This window comes from Schistocerca cancellata, chromosome 2 (genome assembly GCF_023864275.1).
Source record: "Schistocerca cancellata isolate TAMUIC-IGC-003103 chromosome 2, iqSchCanc2.1, whole genome shotgun sequence".
Taxonomy (NCBI): Eukaryota; Metazoa; Arthropoda; class Insecta; order Orthoptera; family Acrididae; genus Schistocerca; species Schistocerca cancellata.
Genome location: NC_064627.1, coordinates 388,921,502 through 388,943,739, shown reverse-complemented (window position 1 = coordinate 388,943,739; position 22,238 = coordinate 388,921,502). Strand labels below are relative to the sequence as shown.

Here is a 22,238-nt window from a genome sequence, read left to right as displayed (position 1 = left end):
ATTCTCATTGTGTTTTAATTGGAAAATGGTCTTCATAAAATGTTTGAAGTAGTACACGTAATTCTGTGTGTTTCTATCCAAATTGAATACAAGCTATCCTGCTTTACATTTTCAAGAAGGAAGGAAATGTTTTGTTGATAGCTTTACCTGTATTTGTGAAAATGTTAGGATTCAGTTGACAATATCGCTGTGCAAAACATTCCATCATCCGATCTATTTTCTGAGCTTCTCCTGGCAACCTGAAGCTCCACAAAAATTGCCTGTAATAAATGCAGTTATGTTGAGCTGTGAACTAAGCAGTAACAGGGAACAAATGCTTTTTCGAAGTAAGTTGGAACAAGATTTTTTTGCAGTTTTATGAGGATTATTGGACCATTTCGAAGTTATCTTCAAATTTTACGTAGTAACTGAACCAATTAACTAACAAATGCTTGGTTTACAATAAGCATAATTTTGCAGGATGTCTGTGATTAAACAATGGAAAATCCAGGATGGAAAGTAACAATATTATGAGAAGGAAAGTTGCTACTCACCACATAGCAGAGATACTGAGTCACAGATAGGCACAACAAAAAGATTTTCACACTTAAAGCTTTTGGCCAATGGCCTTTGTCAACAATACACAGACAAGCGCACACCCGCACATGGCTTTAAGTGTGAAAATCTTTTTGTTGTGTCTGAGACTCCATCTCCACTATATGGTGAGCAGCAACGTTCCTTCTCATAATATTGTCTCTGTGATAAAACTTTTAAAACAAGGAAAGGGGAATAGGCTACTCAGTTCCACAAAACATACAGGTCTCTGCAGGAATTAAATTGTGAAGCACTATCCTTTAAGGGTTCCACTGATTTCCATTATTATACCCATTCAAGTTTTATCTGTAATGGTTAGTCTAACAACATGGTAGAGGTGTTGAGTCGTTAAGAGGTACACACGGAAGAGAGGGCAGACTGTTATATTTCTGAACAAATCTTTTGCTGAGTGAGCCACTGGCTCTTACATTTTGCACATTTCTTTAAACTATGTGTGTGTTCTATCCATTCATATTTTTAAAAAATTGATTATTTTCATAAAAGAGTTGCATTTTCATAAAAGAGTTACATATATCTCATTATGAGCCAAAGAAACGTACCTGAGTGCCTGGACCAGTATTAAGTCAGTGAAGTCGTGTAGTTCCACGAAGGCCCTCAGCACTTGTTCATTGAAATCTGCACGTTCACCTAAGTAATCTCCAATTGCTGTCTTATTTAAACCTTCACCTTTGTACAAAAATTGGGCAACATCTTCTGGTGTGCTTCGAAGCAAGCCATGTTCAATCAGGTACTCAATGCCCTTTTTAGGGTCCATATTAAACTTTTTGCGGCCAATGGACATCTGCTTTGCTTTAGTGTTGTTTTTACTGAAAAACAGACAAGCTACTCATTATGTGGAAAAAATGCAGTAAAATTTCTGGAATACCAATTATATTTCAGACAAACAAAGAGGGAACTATAATGGAGAGATTTATCGGAGCAACATTTGTATAATGAACAAGCATTTCTCATTTTTGTACGATCACTCTGGCCTAGTCATTAGGAATCATTAACTGAAAACAGTTCTGTTACTTGTAGCTTCTTCCCATTGTGGGAATGACTTGTGTATGTGAAAATGCATCTGCATCTACATTAAACTAAATGTCTCCCAATACCTGACAACTGTAGTCAGTTTCAAGGTCAGGGGATCATGTCTATCAAAGCACTGTAGTGTGAAAACCAACTATTTAGTTTCTGACAGCTTTAGATTCTTTTAATTTAATTACTATGAAACAAAAATGAAAACATTTTTGCCATACATTATGGGAACCATCAAGAACAGAATGGAGAGGTTTGGGAGAGATGGTGAGATTACCCCATTTACTCACATAAATGCCTAGTCAAACAGGTAGACATCTGTGGTACACACACAATTCATGTAGTGAAGTGGAAACAACAATGACACTAAAGCTACAGTGCAATGTCTGCACATCACATAGTAACTGTATAGTTTTCTGATGCTACCTAACATTACTCCAACAAAAAGAGTTAAGAGTATGTGTCACAACATCATGAAATTTACAGTGAAACCTGCATGCTGTTCATTGGAAAATAATATCTTTTGATCTCCAGGATGCCCGACTGTTAGTGGCGGAATTCAGTTACATATCATGATCGGTGGCCAACCACAGCAAATAATACAGATCTACCTTCTACATTTAGACACACACTCCACAAACCACCCTATGGCACACGACGAGAGGCTACCCTGTACCACTTCTAGTCATGTTTCTTTTCTGCTCCACTCGCAAATAGAGCAAGGGGAAACTAAATGTATATGTCTTCATATGAGCCCCAGTCTCCCTAATCTTATTTTCATGGTCCTTATGGGAACTTTTCATTGGCAGTAGTAGAATTTTTCTGCAGCCAGCTTTAAATGCCAGTTCTCTAAGTTTTATCAAGAGCACTCCTCGAAAAGAATGTTGCCTTTCTTCCAGTGATTCCCATTTGAGTTCCCAAAGCATCTCTATAACAAATATAGTTCTGTGTCCATACCAATAAAGCCAGCATTATATCACGTTACCTGTAATTGCAAATACATAAAATGCAGATACTTGAGCGTACAATGGACCAGTTATAATGAGCAGCACTAAGTTCTCATTGTAATTGGTATACTGTATGCTTTAATACAGCATTAGTATTTGGATTATTTGCTGTGGTTGTTCCAAGCATGCATACATACATACATACATACATAACTGTACTCAGTAACTTACAGAGACAGATGGTCTGAACCTGGATCGAAGTCCGAAATTAGTCACCATCAGTATATAAAGAAGACTTCCTAATGTAACTTACTAAAGTACTCCATTTATTTCACAAAATAATGTCTGCAAGAGCACAACGTGAAATCACTATTTTATCCATTTATATACAATCTCATTAACCATGACCGTATGCGAAGTCTTAAAATTCACCATTTACGTGCTACCAATACAAATTGCCACAATAAATAAACTGGCGTAGAGTTCCATTTAACACTGCCCCATATTTACCAATTCCTCTATGGCAGTGTTCTCTCTCTTTAACCAGCTCTGCCTCAGAGGTCTTACGATATTTTGCACTTTCTATCAAATATTATTCACCAATACGATAAAGCCATGTCATCTATTTCTTCATGGATACTCTGCAAATCACATTTAAGTGCCTGGCAGAGTTCATCGAACCACCATCACAATTCTCTATTATTCCAATCTCTTATAGCATGCGGAAAGAACGAACACAAATACCTTTCCGTATGAGCTCCGATTTCCCTTATTTTATCGTGGTGATCGTTTCTCCCTATGTAGGTCGGTATCAACAAAATATTTTTGTATTTGGAGGAGAAAGTTGGTGAATGGAATTTCGTGAGAAGATTCCGTCACAATGATAAACGCCTTTCTTTTAATTATGTCCAGCCCAAATCCTGTATCATTTCTGTGACACTCACTCCCATACTTCGCGATAATACAAAACGTGCTGCCCTTCTTTGAGCTTTCTCTATGTACTCCGTCAGTCCTATCTGGTAAGGATCCCACACCGCGCAGCAGTATTCTAAAAGAGGACGGACAAGCGTAGTGTAGGCAGTCTCCTTAGTAGATCTCTCTCTCTCTCTCTCTCTCTCTCTGTGTGTGTGTGTCTGTCTGTGGACATCTATGTGGCCACAAGGAATTAACTTCCAGGAATTCAATTAAATTATAAAACAATCAAAGTTTTACAGAAGTTTGCTTTTATTTAAATGGCAACCTGTTTTGGACTTACTACCAAGCCATTTACATAAGTACTACCATAATACCATAATGTGTGTACACTGGACACATTACTCACACTGGACTGTCATACACATGTATCTTCGACTTAGCCACTCCTACAAGCAATGTGGCCAGTGTACACACATTATGATGTTTTATTTTGTAATTTCATTGAATCATAAGTTGCTGCCTATTGCCATCCATCATGCTGGAAATGAGCAATTTCCAGGTCATACAGTGTTTTGTACAGAAGTTGTGTCCATACCAACAAAACCAGTATGCACACATGTTCTCTGTCACTGCAGATATATAAAATACATCTAACACTGTAGTTTTTAACACAAGTAAATGATGATCATCCAGTGAAGTACACGCATTTATACCCAAAGAACATGTTGTACCCAGTGATATTACTCAGCACTCAGCACCATTAACTTCGATAGAGTGAACAGCTGTTTTGTAGAGCTTCAAATTAATGTGGATTCACCTTTGTACATAGCACAGTGAACAGCCATCTCCAATATTTCTTTCATGAGATCTCATTCATAACAATTTACGTTTACATCATTACGTACGTATGAATCAAGTTACAGAAAAATGGCTGTCTTGTGGGAATTTTCTACTTCGAGTGTTTCGGGAGGTAGAAACAGCAGAGTTTTTGTGATGCACCGCCAAAGTCAAAACTGTCCATAGCAGTCATTCCATGAATGAGTTTCTCATCAGCATTGTATCTATTAAGAATGGAAAGCATTATTTCAGCTTAGAACAAGCTTCTTTGTGTGATCTGCTGTAGATCTCTACTCAAACTACTGAACAGAAATTTAATGTACAGAATTTGAGTGTGCTACAATATTCCAGTTCAGCCACTGAGGTGTCCAGAAATGACCAGATTGGTTTGCATGGTGGCATAGTTAAATACCTTTTTAAGTTTACAAGCATTTTATCCAATGGTTTTGTTTGTTTATTGGTTCAAGAAGTACTGCAACAACTATCTCTCTACAGATCCTTTGAAGGAAGGCATGAAGTGCAGTGTGTAAGTTCCCACGCATTTTCTGCAGACGTCCCACGAACATCTTTTGGAAAACATTTTTGAGCAGCAATGTTACAATGCAGCAGTCAAGCAGTTGCTCTTATGCCTGTAGATTTTTGAAGAGGAGGAGGGAGGAGAAAATTAAATTTCCTATGATGCTTTTTCTTAAGGAACAGACATTTGAACCAATTCAGAAAGCACAGGATGAGTTGGTACTGAGTTGCAGAAATGTTTTAGAGTGGCAAATGGCTTCATATGGTGGTCAGAGGATACAGAAGGCAACTGACTGCAGTTGTTGGCTGACAACTCTGACCAACAATAACACTACAATTGACGAAACAGAATTGGAAACACAGAACAATGGCTGTGCATCTCTCTTGTAAAACAAGTGAATGCTTCATGTTCCAAATACCTTCATATAGGACCAAACTGACTGTTGAGTTCACTCTTGTCAAGGCTTGCTATTTTTAACAGACCTCAATGAGAATTTTCAAGAAAAGTTTTAACAGTTTAAAGGCCACAAACATTTTTTTAGACAAGGGGTGAAACCATGCTTGCAGTAGTTATTTACACAGTAGATCTTTAGGCTAGTTTCATGCAGTTCTCTTGCTTGCCAGCCATCTTCCATTTCTGCCTAACTGTTGCATCATCTGTCAGAAATCTGCCTTTATACAATCATAAGCAGGCTTAACATCTATGACCAATTGCTTCCATCACACCTTCCATCTGCTGTTTTGAGCAATAACTGATATCAATATGTGTCCTATCATTTTCTGGGATTCATTAGGTTCTTACATTGTTCTTGTTGATACACTGCAGGATATCTTTGTTCTTTACTCAATTTGTTCTTCAATACTCTCACCTAAAAATACATTTCTGAAGGTTCTTGTTATTTCATTTCTCATTATAGAATGCAGGCTTGTTTTCTACTTTTCACACCAGTACAGACAAATGATGTCCAACTACTTCCTGGGCAGCAGTGGATTGGCAGATTATCAAATGGAAATGCCTATGTTTTACCTTGTTTGCCACATTTGTCATCTCCAGATAATTTTCTCTTCCTCAACTTAAAATACACATGAAGGGCTTCAGATTCCACTCTTCAGAAAATCCAGAAGTTTGGGAGCATTGTTTTACATAGTCATTCTAACTAAATAGGAAAAATGGCATCTGTTCTCTGTTAGCATATTATACTCTCATAAATACGAAGACTAATCTCCACAGCATTCTCAAACTGTAAGGTTATATAAACTGTTAACCTCAGATGAATGCATATATTTGTCACTAGGCCAAATAAATATATGTCACCAAGGTGTTCTAACTTTCTTTTATACACATGGTGTTGGAACCAAGAAGATCAATATTTTGGTGTGGTGCCTCATGTGTCAAAAAAGACACCTCAACCAATTTAAAGTCTTACAATAATTTTTGGCAATTTTTTTGCAATAAATTTTATACATAAGTTTTAGAAGTAAATGTGAAACTTTACTTTACCTCTCATCAGCAGTATCCATGTTTTCCATCTCTGCAACAACCTCACCCAAGGCATCCTTCAGTTGCTGAAACACAAAGCAACACAATAAAAGCCACTGAGCAGGTTATTCACAAACTGTGTTTATAATATATGTGGACTGATTATCACATCCTTTCTCTTCGACTACAGCCACCTATGCACCAAAAAAAAAAAAAAAAAAAAAAAAAAAAAAAAAAAAAAAAAAAAAAAAAAAAAAAACAAACATTGATTTGGTTAGCTCTTACTTACAGCTGAAATTAGGCCTACCACATTCTTAACAAAGTGTGCATTGGCAGATGTTTTATTAACTGAAAAAATTAGCAGTAAGCTTTGTAAAAGAAGGAAAGAGATTCATTATTTGCTACGTCAGTAACTGCTGGCATTTATCATTTACACCACACACTATAAAATTTCTTTTTAGATCTTACACAAAACAGCCTGACAACTACAAGTACACACTAAAGAATGTGCAGTTTGTGACTACTACATTGCTTGTCCGTGACAACCTCTTTCCTTTCAACTAAGTCACTATTAAATATTTGTTTGTAAATGCAGTAACTGACATATCAAATAATGAAGCATGACATCCATTTCGAGGATGACATGGACAGAAAAACCAATGATATCAGTATTTGCTGTGGAAGATATGCAGATGGTACTGGACATACTTTATAGTTACAGAAAATTTTACTGTTTATGTATTACACTGATTCATGAATGTCTTTCCAACCCCACACAGGATTTTCCAGGCTGTCTGTCCACATTTCGAGGTGTTTTTATATACCATTATGAGAAACAGTGATTAATTGCACATCTCAGGTGTAATACAATGTTCATCAAGAACTCACAAACAACCATATTAAAATCTACAAAAACAGCATGATCTGTATGTAGATCTATCCTCTACCCGTGGTCAAACAACAATTGACCTGTCTAATGTCACAGTTAACTATAGCTACAGTGCACTCTGAACGAGATCCAATGCTACGTAACACATTGTCAAAATCCAGAGAATTACTGGAACAAAATGAAACCTAAAATAAAAATACATTATAAGCACACACTTACAATTATGCCCAATGTTTGTTACATAGTTCTCAAAAATGACTCACAGCAAGCTTGATAAGTTATCTCACTTCCCGGAAATCCTCTTCCGACAGGAAGAACTGCAGAGGAGCACCAGTGGATTCAGTTACACAACTCTGTCTTTACTAAAATAAATCCTCATTATACATCCAATCAACATTGTTTTGAGTGTGGTAAAGGGTACATAGTAAGCTACTGTGGACCCTCTCACCACTAGCCAGTATCGCACACTAAGGCTTTATGTGAAGATGGCCCATTCAACTCCAAATTATCTCAGCTTATCTAATTTCACGCTTTAGGTTATTACAAAATATTTTGTATGAAGTGTAAATATACTACAATTTCTGAGGGGGAAATCATGATGTCTATTTTAGCACCTACTCAGTTGTTTGTTGAAAATATCTGTGATAGCCTCATTATGCCACCTGGTGATGAACTGCTCAGCTCTTCTTTCAACCTTTCTCTTCTTTCAATGAATACTCTTTGGTTCATCAAATCACATTTCTTTTCACTGGCTCATGCACATTAAATTTAACTATACAGAGGCTTAACTTCAATTATGCATGTGACTACAGCTTGCATTTCATAAGGCATTTTGTGGAAGTTTTCTGGATATAACAATGTCAATGTCGTCAACTTTTTTTATGTATGTATCACAATGAAGTCAAAAGAAATTGTTTCAGATTGGTAAGAATACACAATCCAGAAGGCTGTAAAACACTAATGAAAGTAGTTATTTCCCTGGAAACAGACTCATAAAATCAATTGTATCTATGAAGATCTCTCTTATCCTTCACTGTGATTTAATGGAAAACTTATTTAATCTGCAACTAATGCTCAAAACTCTATTCCCTCTTTAACACATTCAAAGGTGATTAAATGTTAGTATGGTGCTGCACTGTTCTGCTACAAAAAATAGTTCTCATATAAAAAGGGGGGGAGGGAGTGATTAGATTTGGGAAAGAACAGCAGCAACAGTGTTACTTCCTTGCAACTTCTCCATTCGCAGTCATATGTCCCAATTTCTTCACAGAAGTATGTCTGTGAAAGTCATCTAGTAAAGTTCATGACAAATTTAAAAGTGTGCCATGTCAGAACTTGGTCTAAAACCTTAACTTTCATTTGAAACTCACTGACCTACCCTCACAGCTCCAATTCTGTGAGTATAGTACCCTTCTACTACTTTGTAAACTTCCATTCAGTTGAAGTTTAAGTGCTTGTGCAGTACACAGTTTTTGTTAGCTAACAAGTTTCAAAATAGCACACACACTGCTTAGAATGAAAGATTCATTCTGAGGCCACATTGCATTTCTACTGAAGGAATATTGTTTGGTTTACTACAACACCTAAGTATTGATTCACTTTATGTATACAAATGTTGCACTTTATGGTTAATTCAATGTCCGAGTTTCATCACATGGCCACAGGAATCCATGGTCATCACCTTTTGTCAAACTATTCACTAGCACCTGTCAAAAATCACCATACTAATTACTACTACAGCAAATGCGCAAAACTACCTCTACACTTCGACCATTCTCATTATTCCGTATAATCACATTTCGCTCAGGCCAGGCCCCCTCCCACTCCTTCCCTTCGCCATCAAATTTTTCATATAATCTTGTTCGATATTAGACAGTGGCATACAACCAAAAATCTGTTCTGGAGCAAAAGATGGACAATGAAGGTCTTTCTTTACTAATACGTACAAAGACATAGGAAGTGCCACTGCAATGTGGATTTACAGCTTCAAACAAAAAAGTCTTATCCAATATTCTTCAGGTATTATTTTTCCTAGACTTTCCGAGATTACCAATATTTATCAACCTATAGCACAAATTGTGTTTTATCAAGGCCTTTAAAACATTCTTACTGGCTGAAACTTTCTTTTTTATCCTACGTGTGTGTTGCCTCTGCTCTAGCAATTTTCTCTCTAATGAAAAACTTTGTTTACAAGAGCATTCTTTACTTAAAATCAGATTTTATACCTAAAGCCTCGGAGAAACATTTTGCAACTGCAATGGCAGGCTACCCAGCTACCTAAGCATCAGCTGGATTTGTTTTCGCACTGCTGGCAAGTCAACAGTGTTCTGCTGTACTGTGCAGAACAAAGATAATCTATCAGCTCCATGTGAACAACCACATGATGCCCGATGCATGGCAGGTGTACATTCTCCAACAGCTCGCGCAGATGAACTGCAAGATATGACTTAAGCAATATCACAAACTGTGCACTCACTGCTGATATCTTTCATACACATTTTGCGAATTACTATTTTCTGCTCCTACTATGTATATACTGTTTCAAAAGTTTATATCTCTTACTTTGAACACCTTTTTTTTGCTAATTTTTCAGGCTGCAGTACGTAAATTTCAAAAATTTCCCAGTGAATTAAATGTTCAAAGATATATCGGTCTTGCAGCCGGTATTCGTTTACTGCATTCAATGATATTTCAACTGGGCACCTTCAGGTAAGCTGACAAAGACCTTTTCGTTTATCATTATTTCAATTCCCCATGCAGGGATGGGGTGGCAGTGGACGAAACGGCTCTTCAGCAAAAAGGTTTCACAAATTTAATAGAAGTTTTAAAATTCATAAAAACAGATGAAAATAAATGATTTTTTAAAATAATCTTCAGTGGACAAATTTTATATTTCGAAACTTTAGATGGTTTTATATTACAGTTAAAACTATCACTGATGATAATCCTCCTATGGTGTAACAGTGATGCTGGCGGCACATGAAAATGATAAATGTTTACGAGGTGGAATGATCAGTACTGACTTTAGGGTCTTGTGGTACAACAAGTAACGACTAAGTCACTGAGGGAGAGGAAGGAAACTGGAAGGATGGTGTGAGGTGGGGCATTGTGATTAGGGCTGGAAAGAACAGATTTCATCGCTGGTTAACTGAAGTTGGTTGAAGTTCTACTGGGAAAGGGTGGATAAAAGCCCAAAGGTGCACGGAAGGTGGCGTATGGACGTAGTGGTGCGGCAGAGTACCAGTTTTGTGATTATTGGACAGGGTATTGTGTGCTGGGACTAAGATTTCCCCCCTTTATTAGTGTGCTCAGAGTATTCCGCACACACATTAAGATTGTGATGATGGACTGACCAGCGCACTATCACTGCTGGAATTGCGGAACTCAGCTGTCCTCAGGGTTGCCGCTCGCAGATATATCTGTTATCTTCGTTTATAGAAAATTGTGGAAATGATGGGTTGCTCACAATATCTAGCTGGTACCCACTATCACGGTTCATCAGATTCTCTGCCATCCACATTTCCAAGGATTCTTCAGTACTGCAATCCCAGAAAGATGTTGCTGTAGCAAGACTTCTGTTTTAACATACTCCACTCTCAGTAGGCAAACAGTCTTTAGCAATAACAGACTTAGCTGTAAAAGGCAGGTGCAGCATTTATGTTGTTTGTGGCGTTCTTCGATAGAGCCCGTATAAGGAACACCACACTGGCAAGGCATTTCTTACATTCCACTTTTCTGTAGTAACAAATGAGGCTTCATTGATCCCTGAAGGTCTGCAACCTCAGGTGGACGGAGAAACAGCACTTTAAAATTCACAGAGGATTCTGACCACCTCGAACAAAACAATGCCAGCAAAGGGAAGGAAATCTAGAGACTTCGCGGCGAACTCTATCCACTTTCTGGTTTTTTGTTTTGACTGATTGTGGTTCAAATGGCTCTGAGCACTATGGGACTTAACATCTGAGGTCATCAGTCCCCCAGAACTTAGAATCAATTAAACCTAACTAACCTAAGGACATCCCACACAACCATGCCCGAGGCAGGATTCAAACCTGCAACCATAGCAGTCGCGCTGTTCCAGACTGAAGCACCTATAATTGCTCGGTCACAGCGGCCAGCGACTGATTGTGCCGTGAGGTATTTTATAGCATGTGATTGTAATTTTTAAGCGTTCTTTGCAATCTTAGACATCTGAATACTAAATTCGAAGACTGGTGGTTTAACACTGACAGCAATGGACAAAATTTTAAAAATCCCGCTGTCTTCCTCAGATTGACTTTACCAACCAGTTGTAAAGGGACGCTGAATTTAACGTGGACTCCAAACCACTGTGCAAATTAGAATTTGTACATTAACAAACTACTGACAGAGATCCGATTTGGAGTTGAATCCTGGCCCTGTTTAATCGCATTTTGCCACTTACCCAACGATTTACACTCAAGCATTAATCTACAAAAAAATTCCTTAATGTCCGAACGTCGTACTGATTTCGTGGTGATGCGACACCGCGTGACGTTTTCTAGGTGCAGCTTTCATGAGGTTGAGTTCTGTAAGGCGAGGGTACTAGTGAGATCAACAAGCGTCGGTAATTGCGAGTCAGCATCCCACCTGCAGGGACCTCCAGCGTTGTGCACTGTATAACAAAGCAGCAGCACAATAGCCGATCCGCCGCTCCAAAAGCTAAGGTAGGACAGCTCAGGCGGCGCGGTAGAGAAAACTTGAGAAACTGGTCTCGGAACTGCCTTATTCAAGGCACCATTTTTCTTTCACTCACACATGCAGCACAATCACAGTACGCGCTAGCTTCAGTGGACGCGTATTTTTCTCTATATTCTATAGCACTATCGGCAAGGCTATAGCTAACTTTATGTAAGGTACAAAAAAATTGAAATCAACTGAAGTTAGCTAAGTGAGCTGAACCCATGTTTGGGCGGAAGAACAATGAATTAATAGTGTCTTGCAACTCGCAGAATCTGGATTCCAAATTGTTCATGGAAGCTGGAAATCAAGAGTTACAATATCCGGAAGATGACTGTGGTTTTAAATGTGCAAACGTGACAAATTTCAGCTGTTAATCTGAAAGTGACGTTTATCTATGCTAGCCACATTTTTGTCCATTACATGGATCTTCATTTACGGCTACTATGACGCTGTTCATAATTGATAATTTCAGTTAAAGTCATTAACATTCAAAGCACGAAAGGAAACCACACAATGATGCAACGTCAAAAAATAAAAACAAATCCGAGAAAGTTATGTTCACTATAAGGAGACCAGTCCACAGTCAAATATCTATCAACAGGCAGGAACTGATACGACCGATATCTTTACCTGAAGATCGACCGTAATCGTTAGTTAAGAAAGCAAATAACTGAGGCATCAACCTAGGCTATTGCTAGGTTATATCATCTGCATCCATTAGTTAACTGCAATCGGCTGATCAATAATGCTAAGTTGCTCATTTAGGAGGTGAAGGTCCCTTCAGATATTTTAAATTGGCTATGGCTCTGAGCACTATGGGACTCAACATCTAAGGTCATAAGTCCCCTAGAACTTAGAACTACTTAAACCTAACTAACCTAAGGACATCACACACACCCATGCCCGAGGCAGGATTCGAACCTGCGACCGTAGCAGTCCCGCGGTTCCGGACTGCAGCGCCAGAACCGCTAGACCACCGCGGCCGGCTATTTTAAATTGTTGACGAACCTGCAGAATAGCAGCAGAATCTTCCCTAGAAGGAAATTCAAAAGTTACCGAGTAAGACAAAATATCCATGGACGCTTTCCATCAGGTTGGTGCGTAAGTTCGTAGTTTTTTTGTTTTGCATGTTGGTATTCCGGTTGCTACGTGTTTATCGAGAGTAATTTTTTATTTGGAGTTCTCTTGAGTTTTCATTTTATTATTTGAAGATACTAAGTGGAGCTGTGGACGGTAGTAAATGGAGTGCCAAGTGGAGAAGTCTGAATATTTCCGACATATTCTTTTGTTTGAGTACAATAGAGGGATGACAGCTGCGGAGGCAGCCAGAACCATATGTGCCGTTTATGGGGATAATGCCTCTGGGCAGAACACGGCAAGGAAATTTTTGTCCCGTTCGACGAGGATTGATTTGACACGGTCAGGAAGATCTTCGGTGTTTGATAAAGATCGTTTAAACGCATTAATTCACAATGATCCACGTCAGTGTACTCGAGAACTGGCGAATGTCATGAAATGTGAGCATTCCGCCATCGTGCGACATTTGTATGCAGTGGGGCGAGCTCAAAAATCGGGTGTATGGGTACCGCATGCTCTAAGCCAAAACTACAAAAATCAGCGTCGGCATATGTACATCTGCTTGTTGTGAGCAATACCCCCGACCAATCCTATCCTGCATCGTTACTGGTGACAAAAATGGAGTCTTTATGATAAAGCAAGGTAAATAAGGAATGGCAGAGCTCAAACAAAGCAGCAGCTCCCCGTACAGACTTGGGCGCATCCACAGAAGATAATGTTACGCGTCTGGTGGAACAGCAACGGTGCTGTGCACTGCGAATTGTTTCGCCGAGGTGTAACCATCACTGCTGACATCGTCAACAACTGGGACGTCTTCAGAGGCAATCCAAGATCAATTACCAGAAAGACTGCGTTAAGTGATGCTACACCATGATAACGCCCACCCGCATTTTGCTAGGCTAACAAAAAACACTATACAGGTGTAGGGTTGGTTAGTTATTCCGCACTCATCCTTTTTCACCTATCTTGCGGCCTCAAATTTTCATCTGTTCCGCTCTAACAACTCCAAGGAACTTCCTTTTCGGATAAAAATGCGCTATGAACATGACTCAACGAGTTCTTCGCCTCAAAACCACATGGGTTCTACAGTCGGAATCCGTCTAGGGGCAAGAAAACACAAAACGATATGTTTACTTTCCGTAAGTAATCCAATGGCTCAGTCGGAATGCATTCAAGTGAAGTCCACCGGTGCCTCATATAACATGGTTTTGAGCTCAGAGAAGATTCAAAATCAGCTGTTCTTTCATTGTCAGCAGCACAGGTTAAGCTGACCAGAGTGGTGCGAAGTCCGTACATTGCACTAAGTCTTATAAACGAAAATCTGTTTATGTCCGCTGCGTTTGTAATTCAATACGAAACTACCATTACACTGCACAAGTACCTGGCTATACTCACAAGTACATCACAATGCATTTAAGAACAACCTCAACATTTCTCCAATTCTCCCTCTTCGTTCAATTATTTCCATTGCATTCTACAGCTTTAACTATATTCTTACATCATCGCCCAACGTGACAGCTCTTAAGTCACTAATAAAATCTTTACTAATGTTCAGGAACGTAGTGCAAATACGCCGTGGATGTGGAAGGAATGAAGAGCGAAATGGCGAAACTGAAGCAGGTACGTATTAATGTTTCCGTAACCAATGATATTTCCGAAAGGAAAGAAGATAATTACTTTCGAAATGAAGTGGCTCCAGGCCACCCACCTCTTACTGAAATACCTGACTTAGAATGATCTATAATAACGGGAAATGGTTGCGCTGTATTACTGGCCGGGAGCCTAAAGAGTTCCAAGGACACCACACTGGTGTATATATTCATCACTCAAGATCGCAGCCGTAATTCCTTTCGTGCTTAGCCTTAGCCTTAATCGGGTCATGTAGCCAAGTATAGCGGACCTACTGCATATTTTATCTTCAGCAAATAGAGGGTATGCACTATAGATTCTAAAGCAAGACCCACGGGGGTGATATTTTAAATATTCAACCTCATTTAATTTGAACTACTGCAAATCCAAAAGACGTCAGGAAAAAAAAATCCCGTCCAGATAGATCGTGCTCGTACGTTGGTTAATAAGTCTCTGAAGAAAATAATTACCGGGACCCAATCAGAAACAGTAAACATGGGCAATATCAAATAAGGATTACGAATTTATTTTGTGTTCCAACACAATACTCATATTTAATGTTAACATGTGTGAACGTAACTATAGTGCCGGCTGGAGCTAAAACTGGCTTCATAGAGTTGCAAGTGTTGCTGAACTCTGCTGTCATAAGAATGAAAACCATCACCGTGAATAGACCACTCTTGCTAATTACGTGCAGTTTAACTATGTAATACACGAAGACAATGCAATGACTACGTAAATCACGAAGACTACAGGCACAGGTATCTTCATTAACGTTTAGCAACACATGGTTCCAACAGCAATTGTGTGCGAAGAGGGAAATCTGGCCAGTGGAACTTCAGTATGTGGGGAAATGTGTTATGCAGTAGAATATGTAACCTGTTCAAAGTTCTTGTAAATGTCTTCCGCAAAACAATTAGAGTAATAAAAATATACTGAAAAATCTTGAGTAAACAGTATTCCTACGCACCTCAGTCCTTTGTTCCTAGCCTGCAGCTTTACAGTCCACAGGCATCGCCGTTCGTGTCAGTTTCTCGAGAATGCTTCCAATCGATAAGGCAGTAGGATCGATTTCCATTCAGGTCCTTGGTGAGAACTACCGGGTTTATGTAACAAACAACGCGATGTTCCCATCGCGTGTGTTCCAGCCTGTTGTGTAACGTCCGGCAGGACTACAAGGCAGGGGCGAGGGCACGGGCCCGAGGAACACTTCAGAACAGTCTTCCACACCAATTACGCCTAACTTAGTAACATGCATAATATCATCCTTCCAGTATATACTGACTCAGAGGAAACGACAATGCCAGATTTTCAAAGCACTATAGTCGCTGGTTCTATTAGCTCCAGCGATAATCCACTTTGGCCACAGACGAACGAAATCCTTTAAACCTGCGCAGGCAGCTGGCCGAACAAGGTACGAATTCCGATGCACCTATTCAGGTGAGGTATCCTATGACAATTTGTTACTAAACACGGAGCACTTCCATGGCCGAGGCGAGCTACTACATCAGACTGGAGCCAACTTTCCTCTGAGGCCCGTATTAGACTATCAAAGGTATTGACAAATCTCTTATAAAAGCCGGGCCACACTAACTTATGATTAAGTACCCTAGTATACGGTCAAGTATTTTACAAAACGTCTTCCAAAAATATTTCACAATTTTTACAATGTAATACAGGCTCCACTCTCTATGACCCACCAAGAGCAATTAATACAATGCGGCTGATGTAACTTCAGTACATTTGAACCACGTAAGGTCTATACTGGACGGGCTCTGAACAGTCGAACACTACTCGGTACCAACTTACGTGATATCACTGAGGTAATCAGTAGGAACTACAGACTGGCTAAGCATTCACTAAAAACCTGTCTACATTTGACTGTGACGATACTCTGCAAACTAATAGATTCTTGCAGCTTCATCACTTGCTAACTAAGCTGCCAAGTTAGCCTCTGGATATGAAAAACTCATGTGTTCAAGTGACAAGTGTCTGAGCACTGTTTAAAAATTCTATGATATAAATGTAAATCTAGACACCTATTTTTAATATTTTGGTGTAAGAACGGATCGCAGCCAGCAGCACGGGAACGGAAGACCACACAGAGGTTGAAGACACTACTGCCAGATTTTGAGGTACTGCGGAAGCATCTTGGCACGTAAGTCACAGGCAAATATTAAATTATTCCACATATTAAAGGTATCTTCGCGAAAGTATTTGGTCAGTGTAAATGCTAGCATCCTTAATTGGGGATTATATCAGACCGTGAAATCACCTCTAAGAAATTTTCTACGAGTACGCATAAATGTTGTACAGAGTAGGAAGAAAGATTCAGGTGGTGGTGTTTCATTAAATTACCATACTCTATGGATATATTTTATTTACGTATCGTATGACATACATCAAGAGCTTCTGAATCAGAAGAATAGCGACACAAATATTACTAAACTACTACATGTAAATACTTAAACATAGTTCTTCACCATGGTACAACAAAAGTAACTATAGGCGAATATCAACATCATATTAGTTTACTGCACACTCGTCACTGTCAGGCAATATTCTGAACGAGAGTTGCACGCACTTACGGGACATGATACATCAGCAATTGTCTGTCGTTTCGCAGTAGTCACAAGATGGAGACGAAAATTTGTCCTGCTTGTAAAAAGAATGTGGTCCAGGATAGTCCAAATTGCTAGTCAAGTGCAGATGGTTTCCCCCGGATGCAGGGCAATCCCTGGCATCACGGAGGACAGTTTTGTTGCCAACGGCGTTTTCATTCATTGATGCCATTGATTTCATTTTCAATAATAATCATGGCTGTAATAAGAGCGAGATGTCTTCATCTTTTTTGCTCCGCAGGGAATACGTTGTTCAATATAGGAAGGTGGGGGGGGGGGGGCGTCAATCTTCTGGTATTCAAGTAACAGAGCACCCTTTCGTCAGGTATCAGGAGGTGGAATGAGACTCAAGAGAACCACTATGTGAAGCTAGAAAATACTGACTACTGACACACACACACACAACCACACACACACACAACCACACACACACACAACCACACACACACACAACCACACACACACACAACCACACACACACACAACCACACACACACACAACCACACACACACACAACCACACACACACACAACCACACACACACACAACCACACACACACACAACCACACACACACACAACCACACACACACACACACACACACACACACACACACACACACACACACACACACACACACACACACCACTCTACTCTTGAGTATATCAATCCAGAAGTTGAATGTGTCTCCTGACAGTTCACAACTAGCGCGGCTATTAACAAAAGACGATCACGAAACAAATATGAGGAAACGCGCATTATACATTATCAATGAGTGGTATATATCTTAAATGTAGTCGGTAGCTGATCATCAAACTGTGTGACACTAGGAGGAAGCATTATGTAGACCATGTGAAGAGCTGCGTAATGACAAAGTAGCCGGACAAGGAGTACTTTCGAAATTATCTTGCTTGACGAGACTGCAACCACATAAGCAACTCACGTTAATTTTGTGATTTATGATTGTAATTATGTAATTTGGCATGTCCTCTACAAGCAACACACCTACCTCGTACCTTAATCTTCATTTCTACAGACGTCTTTGATTTCTGCGCCGTAATCATTTTCTAAATTAGAATGTCTTTCTGAACAAGAGGCTCAATGAAATTAACAATTCTGTTACAGATTAACTGGACGACATTCGAAAGTATTTGCATCACCGCTGAAGCTAATAATTTAAGCGGTGAATGTTCTAAAAATAAATGAGTGGAAAGTCTTTAACTACTGTACTATTTCTCTTAGGTCACACTGCTTTGCAATGATCAGAGTACGGTGTAGTAATTGGTAATTTGCACTACGTAATATATGCATGAGTTAGCCTATAAGCTGCCGGCTGAATGAACCATTCACTCTGCAGCTGTGTGCGCCGAGTGTGGACTGTTTTTTTAGATTTCCTGCCAGACAAACTGTTTACCGGACCGGGATCAGAAGCCGGAAACTTGCCTTTCACGAAAAATTTACGCGAGTGAGGCTAGCTTCTTTAAAGGCGCAATACCCTCTTGAGAAGTGTGTCTAGGTTACTGAGTAAGTATTGCCGCATAAAGTTTAATAAGTCCAACAGTTATCCATTCTTTCAATTGAGTACAAAATGCAGCAATCAAAACCACGCTTCTCCTAAACAGTTACGTAACGTCTACCGCGTTTCGTAGTACCGTACTGGATTACACATTCTCCCTAATGTTCTCTATACGAAAACATATGGCGATAGGTCACGTAATTACAAGTATCACTGGAGCACTTTACGTATTTCCTTTGCTCGCTAAACCAACATTTGTTGCATTAATATAGCTCACAAATGGTTTGGCTCAAGCGTATCCAACATTAAGACGTTCCTGTCATCGTTTTCGTCAACACTGTTCTCTGATTGCACAATGAGAAGAGTTACTTTCGTTGTAATGACGGTCTTTTAAGGTAAGAACCTTCTTTAACCCTTTGAGTGCTAGCGGTTTGTACCTGAAACTTTTTTTTTGAACCAGTGTCTTTTCCACGAATGTTGTGCATTGTAACAGCCATCTATAGCATTCAAAACAATCGGAGCGGAGATTTTGTAACTTGCTTGTAGGAGTTTGTGACATGCGTTTGTTTTCATAGTGGCCATATTGAGGAACTAATTCACAGTGAAAGTAAATGTGTGTAAATTTATTGTGACGTAAATTCGAGTTTGTATTACTGTTTTAATGGGTGGTTCCGAAATGGAAGCACTGGGGCAGTATAAGTTTTGAAAAAGAATTTATTAAATTTTCGGCCCATTTTTGCTTGTTATTTAGGACTAATATGTCTTGAATTATGAGTTCATGTAAGTTTGGAGATGTGGGATTGTGTCCACGGAAAATGCGAATTCTTTAATCTATCACATGCGATTATAAGTGATTGAGAAGTGTAGGTCCTAGTGGTTACAAATTTGCCAGTTTCTTCTTACATTCGTTGCTTACCATGATAAAGATTGGTTATATGAAAAATCTTAAAATTATATATTTTCATATTGGTGGGACTCAAAGGGTTAATGCTTACATATGATTAGACGATAACAGCTGTATGAAATAATATTCCAGGAATTCTATGAGCTTAAAGGGAGACGTACGTAAGACTACGAAATGAGGACGTGGACTGTGATATTTGGAGGTTTGGGTCGGGCTGAGAAACGTGCACTGACAGTCGAAGCTGTTACGATGACAGCTCGCGACAAGCGGGAAATTTTGGTTCGAGTCCCAGTCCGGCACGTATATTCACATGCCACGTTTGGGGAATACACTGATACCCTCTGCAGCCGATGTCATTAAATCCGCATTCAGCTAATTATTTGGAATACCTCTTTAGTGTTGTTCTATATCTGTCGTCTGAGTTTTTCTTCTAAATTTATGCCTAGCAAATAAAGTATCTCCGCAAACACTTGTACGCTGTCGTGATAGCAGATATTGAAGCTATAAATACTGTTAGATTCGCAGCTGTTGTCACAGGTTAACTAGCGGGTTGGCTAGGGGGTTGACAGTGACCGACTGATTCCAATGGAAGCTTACGGCCCAACATGCCAGTAGATCAACACCACAACGATTATGGACGTTGGTTGGTTGGTTGATTGATTTGGGTGAGAGGACCAAACAGTGAGACCAGCGGGTTAGGGAGGATGGGGAAGGAAGTCGGCCGTGCCCTTTCAAAGCAACCATCTCGACATTTGCCTGAAGAGATTTAGGGAAATCACATTATGGATGTACTGGGGGAGTATGACGTCAAACAGGGCGACGGAGCAGGAGAGGCCCCACAGGACATTTTAATTTCCACTGCATATAATTTTACAAATAAATTCATGAAACTGTCAGCATGACCAGGAAGGATTCCGAAGGAGAGAGAGAATACAGTATGCAAGAAAAGCGAGGAGGAGCTGGCATCCAAAAGAGAAGGCGACGACGGCATCCGAACGAGATGACACCAGCGTGTTCTGAGCGACGCGGTGGGCGCAAGACGAAAGCGAGGAGCGGTTGAGACGGCGCGTCGCGGCGGCTCTCGGCGGACGGCAGATATTGCGCCTCGCAGTCGCGCGTGAGTCAGTGGCCAGCCAGCCAGGGCTTCTTTCTGTCTGCGTGTGGTGGTGGCGGCGGCGGCGGCGCCACATGCCTGCGCACGCGACGCACACAATGGTCGGCATTCCGACACGCGGGACGGCCGCCAGCTCGGCCCGTCCCCGATACGCACCGCAATAGCCCAGTCCGCTTCCACCACCTCAACCCTCAAACGGAGTTGTGGGTGTCCTTTTCCGATACCTGTGAAACTTTACACCCCTGTTGGTCATTCCATTGTTGGCGGTTACACATACCTTGCCTGCACACAAACCAGAATCATTGTCCAGTCGCCCGCTTTTTCTGAGTTCACCTGTAATATCTGGATTGCGCCGCCATTATTGACCCACGAAAGTAAGTGTTCCTCTTTTCTGTATAGTCAAAGTTTAATTATCAACGAAATATAAATTTTTAGAATTTTGATTTATTTTCAGTGTTACTAGGGCTTCTAGCTTTCATGTATGTCAGTGAAAGACTAAAATTTTCTAGTCTAGAACAACAATCTCATCAGTTTAGATGAAACTACGGCCGCATGCCAACGAGAAAAAGACCAACCGGTACTGTACCTGCTGTTATGCAGGGTTACATAAACAAGTTTTCCCTTTGCGATTTATTTGGAGTTATTTGTATTAAACTAATGTTTGATATTTCAATGTATGCAAATACGAAAATCATGAATAAATATTCGTGGTTAAAGTAAAATGCATTACTTTCCATGGCTAAAACAAAGCGGTATCCTTTCCGATACGATGCAAAAAACTCAACTCCATTTGAGGAATAATTCTTTTAGGGTAGGGAGTACAATGTGTGTACCACCATTCCTCCTTGCCTAAATGTATGGTGGTACAGGAAACATACCATTTAATTGGGAAGTCCTGACTCATCAATTTTTGTGTGCGCGCGCGCGCGCGCGCGCGCCAGACCACACAACAATACACCCTGTGTGGGCAACCATATCTACAGAATATTTAGAAGCTGCGATAATTTAAAATAGAATAAAGTATGAACGCGTTCATTTTCGTTGTAGGATATCTCATTTTGTGGGTGGAAGAGTACAAAACCAACAATTTTTTCCACTGCTGTTTATCTATGGTCTAACTTAGGCATCTTTGGCTCATTGTAAAGAACTAACTAGCAAATTGTGCAATGACAGGCATAGTAGCGAGCAAACAAAAACACAGAAATCACGGTATCAGGCAACTGCACAGTGTCTTTCCTCGTATTATAGGCAGCAAGTGCCATTTACATATCTTGTCTAACACTGTGTTAGAAATACGTCACATAATACACTCCTGGAAATGGAAAAAAGAACACATTGACACCGGTGTGTCAGACCCACCATACTTGCTCCGGACACTGCGAGAGGGCTGTACAAGCAATGATCACACGCACGGCACAGCGGACACACCAGGAACCGCGGTGTTGGCCGTCGAATGGCGCTAGCTGCGCAGCATTTGTGC

At 40.0% G+C, this 22,238-nt stretch overlaps 1 protein-coding gene across 3 annotated transcripts in view; it reads right to left on the bottom strand.

Moving 5' to 3' along the window:
• LOC126161802 (cytohesin-1) overlaps nt 1–22,238 on the bottom strand; it is a 214,592-nt gene that overhangs the window by 21,475 nt on the left and 170,879 nt on the right. For all 3 annotated transcript variants that reach the window (XM_049917892.1, XM_049917891.1, XM_049917893.1), the window contains 3 exons: nt 6,328–6,392; nt 1,134–1,400; nt 148–260 (listed from right to left, as the gene is read on the bottom strand). In XM_049917892.1, coding sequence (XP_049773849.1) covers nt 148–260; nt 1,134–1,400; nt 6,328–6,392 — 445 coding nt within the window. The remainder of the gene's footprint in view (nt 1–147; nt 261–1,133; nt 1,401–6,327; nt 6,393–22,238) is intronic.